At 30.3% G+C, this 9,640-nt stretch overlaps 1 protein-coding gene across 1 annotated transcript; it reads left to right on the top strand.

Moving 5' to 3' along the window:
• The first annotated feature begins 1,234 nt into the window (after positions 1-1,234).
• LOC129911947 (probable cytochrome P450 309a2) lies at positions 1,235-6,854 on the top strand. The gene is made up of 8 exons (XM_055989977.1): positions 1,235-1,504; positions 1,563-1,704; positions 1,778-1,885; positions 1,947-2,048; positions 5,654-6,070; positions 6,145-6,268; positions 6,331-6,594; positions 6,657-6,854. The coding sequence occupies exons 1-8, from the start codon at positions 1,311-1,313 to the stop codon at positions 6,821-6,823; spliced, it is 1,518 nt and encodes a 505-aa protein (XP_055845952.1). The 5' UTR covers positions 1,235-1,310; the 3' UTR covers positions 6,824-6,854.
• The last annotated feature ends 2,786 nt before the right edge of the window (positions 6,855-9,640 follow it).

Raw genomic sequence — 9,640 nt, 5'->3', positions numbered from 1 at the left:
TAATAAAAAAGTCGGATTTCTTAAGAAAATAAATTTTATCTCGGTTATTTATGGAATATTCTCAACAATGTTAAACCATTTTGAAAATAGAATTGAACATACCAACTTTTAAGGTAACTTACCGAAACATCGCAGTGCATTTTTTTTTTTACACTACGGTTCATTGAATTAGAGTCATGTAAAATTGTTTAGTACTTAGTTGGGTAAAAAAGTAATATTTGCTTTAAAACTGATGCAGCTGAGTTAAAATTTTTGAATGCATTTGGTAGCAGGGTTGTTCAAGGTTCCGTAACAACAGAAAAAAATGAGAAAAATTAAGATTTGTAGTCACGACACATGAAAAACCGTCACAGGGTGACCATTTGTTCGACTTTTTTTCAAATGCCCATAACTCACAAAATATATGGCTGCGATTTTTTAAAATTATTTTTCTGATAACTGTCACCACCTACCCTATCTACCGTTTTCGCTTCGACGTTAACTTTTGGGACACCCTGTATAGTACCTATATCGCAAGTAAAAAGGGCACTCTAAAATAAGATGATGCTCACATTAAGTTTCTACACCTTAAAATAAGGTGATTCCACTTAAACTCAGTTAAATTTTATGTGAACTTCATCTTATTTTAATGCCAACGTTTATCTTAAAAAAAAAACGACAAAAAACTGTTTAAATTATAGTCAAACTTTAGCTTAAGTTGCAGTTTATCATGCTTATTTTCAACAGTGAGATAGCACGGTGGTGGTAAGGCACTCGCCTAGTGACTTAAAAGTTGTAGTTTCGATCCCTTAAACCTACCAGTTTTTTTTTTTTTTTTAATGTACGCATTCAAGAAATTAGTGTGATTTGTCACCTTTATTTAAGGTGGAAGTCATCTTAGCAAAAAACCATGCAGTAATCCCCTTAATTTTATGTGGTCAGTTTTCACCGTGTTTGAACTCTAAAAATTCCAAAATATTACTTTTTTTCAAAAATTGTAAGTTTTTTTAAATGGGCCATTTTTTTAATAAATAGTTTGTACGTACTACGATCTTCAAAAATGTGTAAGATTACATGTTGAATTTTTGTCTAACAAAGAAATGACAATTTACCTACTATCATTTTATGAATCCACAACTTTTCCTCTTTAAAAAGCTATATCATGAGTATTTTATTTTGATTAGAAGATAGTATTCTTATCGCGTAAGAAATGAATAAACATCTTAGAAGCAAGTTTACTGATAGATTATTTAATTCTATTAGCCTAGTCACGTCTTTGAAGGTCGAAGTGTTGGATCTTTTTATTTTTATTTATTTATTTTGTTTGCAATATGGAACCATTCCTGATAACAATTTCCCTAGTTTGTGTCCTTGGTGCATTGATTTATATTTATTTATCATGGAATTTCAACTATTGGAGAAATAGAAACGTCAATGGCCCCCGTCCGAATCTTGTCTTCGGAAATGTGCCGGCTCTTATAAAGCACAATCGTCACATGGCATTTGACATGCAAGAAATATATGAGTGAGAAATATCTGTCAAAAAATAGTAACAATTTTCAAATACATTTTTTTTTTTTAAGAAAATACAAAAAATCTGGTGAAAGATTTGTTGGGATTTTTATGACCCGCAATCCCCAAATACTTGTTATCGATCCGAAAACAGTCCGAGAAATTATGGTATCGAATTTTAAAGCTTTTCGTGGTAATGAATCTTCCTTGTGGGTAAAATTAACATACTTATATTGTTGTTGTTTTAATAACTGTAACTCGTGTATTGTTTATTTTGTGTTATCAGATCAATCGAAACGTGGAAAAAGTATCGATAAGAAATCCATTTTTCTGTCTAACTGAGGAATGGAAGGAGAGAAGAATTGATGTTGTCGGGGGGCTAAGTGCTAATAGGGTTTGTCAAGTGGTCGCGTCGATAAATTTCATTTATATTTTAATACTTATCTGTATTGTAGCTCAAATCAGCTATTCCGATCATATTTGGAGCATGCAACAAACTTACAGAATTTGTAAGAAATGAATTAGCCCAATCGAAGAATGTTATTGATCTAAAAGCTGTGAGTATTATTTTTATTATGCTCTAAAAAGGTAAATATTTTGAATTGATATTCAGACACAGGTTTCAATATTGTGGGTTTCTGCATGGTTACATATATACTCTCAATGATTATATAAATTTTCGGAATCTTAGAGTTTTTGAAGTTTCGGTTTCGGAAATCAAAAATTAGGTTTTATGGGTTTAAAGACCTTGTGTATTCAAGATAATGAGTTTTGGAGGTTTTTCATTTTAGAGATTTGTAATTTGAAGTTTAATTTGCGGAAAAATTTCTAGTAGACATTGATATTGTGCTGACTAAAAAATTTTCAAGGACCAAAAGGTCACGAAAATCAGAAAATAAAGATCGACTAACAAAAGTAAAGAAAATATATACTTACAAGAGGTGAAAGTATATTTTTTGGAAATTTTGTAGGAATGTTTCTTTTTGCTGCAACAAGCGCAATCAAGTCGCTTTCTTGTAGTAGTCCATTGAAATGTTACATTAACCTTGCATTTTGGATAGGACAAGATTTTTTTATTTTGATGCGTAGGGGAGGTTAATGTGAGTATACAATCTAGTTTTCGGGTTGAAAGCCCCCCCATTTGGCCGCCATCTTGGAAAAAGGGATGTAAACTGTTTTTAATCGATATCTTGCGAACGGTAAGTCCCACAAAAAAAATGTCTAAAGTGATTTTGTAGATAATTTATTTCTCTACAATTTTGATTGAGATACTTTTTTCTGTGAAATTGAAAATAAGAAAGTTATACTTTTCCGACTTTTGTGACCTTTTGGTGAATACAATAATTCAGCCCACTAGGAATTTTTCCTAAATTTTGGGATATCAGATTATGAATTTAAAAAAATTCAGAGTTTTGAATTTGAAGTTTTGAGGTTGTGAGTTTCCTGGAATGAAGTAATGCCTTTGCAACAAATAAGCATGAGAAATTTCAAATTTTCGATTTAGGTATATTTTTTTTTTTTATTCAAAATGTTGAGAAACTGTGATGCTTAATTTTCAAAGGCTGAGGTAAGCTCGCCGGAATCCAAGGTTCGTCCTGAGAAAAGCAATCTTAAAACTCAGTTAGAATAAAACACCGAATTCTTTCCAATTATTAATGTTCTTTATTCATTCAAATAGTCTAACTACTTTCTTTTAATTATTAAATTATTTATTTTTTGATTTATTATACTATGTTATACCCTAACATGCTCTGATTTAGAAAAGCCCGTTGCTCAGGTTGAGTGGGAATTAGCCCAGGCCCAAGATGAGAGGGAATATTCTGGTGCACACCTCCTAGCGAGGGTGAATAGAGCGCTACCTAATAACTCTGAGAGAAAGCCCAGTCTCAAAGTGAGTGGGAATTAATTACGTCCCTAGTGCACAGCCTCCTAACGAGGGTGAAAGAGTTATATTATAAAAACTAAATAAACTTTTGCTTCAAAAAGTCGGTACAATTAGTTAAAATTGAACCTGGCACCATAACCAAGTTGCTATTCAACTTTAGTAGCGGCGGGAGGACTACTTCTTTATTGTTCGAAGGTTGACAATTCTCGATTTTCAGTGGAAATTTCGCCTCTACTTACATATATTTTTGCTTAGAGTAAATGTGAATCGTAAAAACTAAACAATAATTCTGGTACAAAATTACACATTATAATTAATCTTAAATATATATATGTTGTTGCAGCTGTTGATGGTGTGGTGATGGTTGGTAGGTACGCTTATAGTCCGGGTGGTACGGTTGCTTGGATTTCATAGTCTGGGCGTACAGTTGCAAAATTCGATTTCGGTAATGGTGATGGTAGTGGACTGAGTTTATAGTCCGGGTGGTATGGTTGACTGGTGTATATACACAGAGAAAAATAGACCACATAAAATAGAACAAAAACAATAAGATTTCTCTATGGTTTTCATCCAAGAAGGAAACCTTATTAAAACAATCGGGTTTTCCTTATTGTTTTATAATCTGCAAAAAAATAAAAAAAACGATGACCAGGCTGGGAATCGAACTGGAGACTTCAAATCATTAGTCGCACACCTTACCACCTGAACCAACCTGCCATGAAAATATTGATCGCGATTTTTGTTCTAGTGCTAACTTGCAAAAAAAATCAACTTTTCAGTCAAATTTTAATAAGATTTTCTCTATAAAAATAATAAGAAATCTCCTTAAAAAAACCTTATTAATCGTTGATTTTAATAAGATTTCCTTATGAAATGTATGAACGGTAAAACAATATGGCAATCTGTTAGTTTTTAGCGGGTCATATTTTTTTCTGTGTAGTCCGGGGGTATATGTATATAGGGAAATGTAACGCTTCGTTACAAAACCTGCTGGGTATCAGTAATCATGTTACATTTTTTCAGTTCGATATCTTGGATTTTTCAGAGTTTCGAAAGTTTTTGCTATTTTAAGCCTCTGCAATTTTAATTTTCAATAAGTCGTCTATTCACTCCCCATTACATTTTAAAGTCTCTATTAAAAATTAAAAAATCTGTTAAATCGCATAAAAATTTTAAAATTTCCGTTTTTGAATGGCGACTTAAAATTTTAATGCACTGTAAATAAATTTGGCCAGTTTTTAAAGTTCATATAATTTTGGGATTTTTTGTTTTTGTGATTTTGAGAGGTTTGGATTTTTGAGAATTTAGAATTGGATAGTTTCGAATCATTGGTTATCGAAGTTCTGTTTGGAAATGTTAACCATATCTACAAAAATCTTTGGGATTTTTTTTTAAGAGTGTGGTTTCCGCGATTTGCAGACTTTCGGCGTTTTAATTTTTTGAGATTCTAGAAATTTGGGTTCAAGATGTTACACTTGGTCGTTAAAACGGGTTATATCAGCTTCGATATGTATAGAATTTATTAAATTTTAATTTTTTAATTTTTTTGTTTTTTTTTCGGGATATTTGGTATTGAGTGCATTATAATTTTAAAGAATTTACCTTGTGATCCAGATTTTTTAATTTTATGGATCTGTTGCCAAAAGTATTTTTCTGGATCTCTTGTTCTAAAAATGAATTAGGTTTTCACAACTTTAAAACTTAAACCTTGATGGTGGTTTTGAGAAAAAAAAAAAGATTTCAAGTTTTAGGTTGAGGGTCTGAGGGTATAAAATTTTGAGAATTATTTGGATTTCGGTTAGTAAGAGTTTACGGCCAAAAATATTCTAAGATTTAATTTGCGGGCTTAAAATTTTAATTTTTTTTTTTTTTTTGTATAATAAGAGTTTACTCATATTTAGATTTTCAGATCGGATATAGGTATTCTATAACTGAGCTTTCAGAGTACCATTTCAAAGTACTCTTATTCAGACGTTTTGCTTGCAATTTTCCAAGTTGTGATATTAAACCTGGTAGAGTTTCCAGAGTAATAAATTATCAGGATTTTGGAATTTTAGAATGTTGGTAGCTTTTCAAGACTACGAAAGTTTAGAATCTCAAGATTACTATATTTACGTTCGTTCAGTATTCATATACTTGAGTACTTGAAATTTTTAGTTTTCGACTTCTGTGTCTTGCTTTCGGAACTTTGGGTTTACAGGATTATTAGTTTAAGGGAATATTTTAAAAGTATTTTATACGATTTCGAGTTTCCACAATTTGTGATTTTTTTTATAGATTTGTTACAATTACACAGTCGAAGTAGTTTCTGACTTCATTTGGGGCATTAACGCAGATGCTTTTAAATCTGGCAAAACTGCAAATGTTATCCTAGAAATGTCAAGAAATTTACTGGATACCTCATTCAAACGAACCAGTTTCTATTACATGTCTGGATTGGCACCATTTTTGAGAAATCTTTCGAAAATGCGATTTTTTCCAAAAGAAAGTGATGATTTCTTTATGAAAATACAAAAAGATGCTTTGGAATTGAGGTTGCGTAATAAGAACGATCGTCCAGATTATTTGAATTATCTAATCCAACTGAGCGAAAAGAAAAATGTCAGTCTTATTGATATGATTGGTCATAGTATGACAGTTTTGTTGGATGCATTTGAAACATCAGCGGCTATGATGTATCATGCACTTTATTATGTAAGTAATGGTCATAGATTTTAAGTTATTAAAAATAGACTTTCTGAAAATTTTGGTTTTAATTTGATTGTTAGTTAGCTAGCAACCAAACTGCCCAAAATAAGTTAAGGAAAGAAATCATGGATAATTTAGATGAACATAATGGAATAAGCTATGATACTCTAATGGAGCTTCCATATTTGGATCAGTGTATTAATGGTTTGCAAAAAAGAAAACAATTTTCACATAATTTGTAATAAAAACGCTTATTTTGCTCACAGAAACTATTCGTTTGACATCACCAATTCCAGTTTTCTCAAGAAGATGTATTGAGCAAACATTTTTGGAAAACTCCGAAAACGTTAACATTCAAATTGATCCAGGAATGATGTTACATATTCCAACATATGCAATTCATCATGATCCAGAAATATTTCCAAATCCAAATGATTTTATTCCAGAACGATTCAATGATGGATTCGCTAAAGAATTAACTCAAAAAGGATCTTTTCTACCATTTGGTGATGGTCCTAGAATTTGTGCTGGTAAATTTCAAAATGTGTTTTTTTTTTAAATTTATTTGATTTCGTTTGTTTTTATTTTTAAGGAATGAGACTTGGACAATTGGAAACGAAAGCTGGTGTTTTTGAAATTATAAGAAATTTCAAACTGAGTCGTAAGGATGATAACACTTCAAAACATATCGTAGATCCAGGAGCTTTTATAATTGGATTGGCTGGTGATTTGCTTGTTGAATTTGAATTAATCAAATAAAGTATCTGCATAAATTTTGTTTAAAAATATTATTATATATAAAAATATCAAAACTAATGAAAAAAGAAAATTTTTAAAAGTAAAAAATGTTTTCATATTTTTTTTTTAACTTTCACCTCGAATATCTTTAGAATGGTTAGATTAACGAAAAAAGTTAACAAGACCTTTTTTGTGGAGCAATCAATTTCCTAAAAGAATATGTCTTGCGCGTTTGGTTATTATAATTTTTCAATTTGTTACAAAATTAAGAACAAAAAACAAATTTTTAAAGATTTTCTCGATTTTTGGACCTCAAATATCTATTAAACGGTTAGATAATTGAAAAAAGTGTGTAGGCCTTTTTTGTAGAGCGTTCAATTTCCTACAAGAATATGTAAAAAAAAAATTGCAAAAGAGTCGATTTTTGTTAGTAGAAGCTTGATTTAAAAATGGAAAATTGCTAAGCGGAGGACCTTCCCATTAATATAAAGAGCTCATATTTGGTGTGTATATTCTAGAGGTGTCTAGCAATCGATTTTTCGGAGTACAAAATAAAAAAAAAAATTTCGATTTTTTTGACCCACCCTAATACAAATACAAACTTCCACTGGCAGGGTATACGTCAGCTTGAAGGAAAGAAAAAAACTATATTTCACAAGACAGCTCATCTCGGACAATTCATCACAGCGAACAAGTCATCATATGACATTTCATCACGAGACATCTCAGATCTCAGTTGATTTTGAAAAAAATCAACAAAGATAAAACGTCATGAGTTGGAATTTCATAACTGGTTTTTGAAAAAGGGTAGCAAAAAAAATATATTTGTAAACGGATTGAGAGGAGATTTGTAGTAGATTGTCAGTTCTTTGAAGATGCAAACATTTTTTAATTGCTTGGTTTTTATTAGTGTAGTCGTCATACATCTTTTTTGTATCTTCTTACTTCCAACAATTAAAAGAGGTATCTTCAAAAAAAAAAAAATAAAATCGATGAACTAAAAACAGCCGCTAACAAAAAGTAGAGACTTTTGGATAAAAAAAATTAGGTTTTATAAATTGTGTTATTTCTAATGTTGCAATAATAAGTAACTTTTTAGTAATTTTTTAAAGTGAAAACTTCTTTAGTATCGTAGTGATTTGAAACAAGATGAAACGAAAACGCGACACGACTTCAACTTGTTATAACTTTTTTGTTTTAATAGATAGATGAATAAAATTTGTACTGTAGATAGGTAAATAAATAAATTATAATTGTAAAAAATTTCAATTAATTTCTTTTCCAACACACGTTATATCTTTTGATCTAGTGCACATACAAATTTGGTTTAACTTTAATACGCATGTTAATAACATAACCTTTTATTTGATATATCACACATAACGTTACGTGCTTTACAAGTTACACAATCTTAAATTTAAAAATACCTCAAAACACCTGAGGAGATCTGTTGGCGATGACCAGCTACCAGTGTAGGAAGTACCGTAATCTCAGTCTGGAAATTCGATATGGTTGACTTTAAAAAACTCTAACTTCTCTTGTAGACATCTTTGAAATTAGATTTATTCATCATTATACAAGGTGAAACAATAAGCTTTCACATGGTAAAAAATTTTTTATAGGTTGTCAAACAAAAAAATTGATTTAAAAGCATGAGAACATAAAAATAAATGTTTTTTTTTGCTTTTTGGATGAAATTTCATCGAGTTTAGAAAATTCTAGCTCTTTTTGTAGATGTCTCATACACCTGATCGATATATATATTTTGAGCTAAGACAATAAGCTTTCAGATAGTGTAAAAATTTGTACAGGTTGTTAGGGAAAAAAATGGATTTAATAGTGTGAGAAGATAAAAATACGTGTTTTTTCGCTTTTTTTTGATGGAAATTGATCGAGTTCAAACAAATCTAGCTCTTTTTGTAGATGCCTCATAGACTTGATCGATATATATATTTTGCGCTAAGACAATAAGCTTTCAGATGATATAAAATGTATCTAGGTTGTCATATAAAAAAACATAGATTTGAAGGTGATAGAATAAAAATAGGTAGATTTTTTGTATTTTTTTTTTTTGCAAGAAAAATGATTTTTTAAGGTTTCACTTCTACCACGTGTGAATTGCACACATGATTTTTTTTTTTTTTTGAAACAATTAATGAAAGCATTACGTCATTGGGAAAAAGTTATGTTGCTTTTTTCCAATTACTATACAGATTCAAAAATGCATTAGAAAACGTGCAATTTTATGTTTTTCAAGAAATTACACTGGTCAACAAGGTTTTTGCCACAAGAGCCAAAATATACTTTTCTATATGTTTTTGATGTGCTGAACTCGAATCTGAAGTCAGAAAATTTTTATTGGCCACCATTTTTTAAATATTACCGTTAGAAAATGCTGAAAAACGTCATTTTGCCTGTTTTTGAGGTTATGTTTTTATGTGGGGCAATTCCTAATGAAAAAAATTTGTAACGGTGCCTATAAGAACTGGTTTTATTCTTCCAAAAATTGTTTTAATCTTTCCGATATCTCTTTTACTGCGCGAGATATTTAAAATTTAAGGAGTGGTCTTTGACTCAGAAACAGCACTGGCCAACCAAATTAAACTTTTTTTTGCCACAAGAACCAAAATATACTTTTCTAAAGGTTTTTGGGTTGCTGAACTCGAATACGCAAACAGAAAAATTCTATTGGCCTCCGTTCTTGAAATATTACTTTTATTATTATTAAAAAAAAAGGTTTTTTTATAACGATTATATTTCAAGAACGGATATCTAGAAAAGTATATTTTGGTTCAACTTTTCATAAAAAAATTTAGTTACTTTCAAAAGAAGTTGTTT

The sequence above is a fragment of the Episyrphus balteatus genome, chromosome 2 (assembly GCF_945859705.1).
Source record: "Episyrphus balteatus chromosome 2, idEpiBalt1.1, whole genome shotgun sequence".
Lineage (NCBI taxonomy): Eukaryota > Metazoa > Arthropoda > Insecta > Diptera > Syrphidae > Episyrphus > Episyrphus balteatus.
This window is presented reverse-complemented; position numbering and strand designations above follow the sequence as displayed.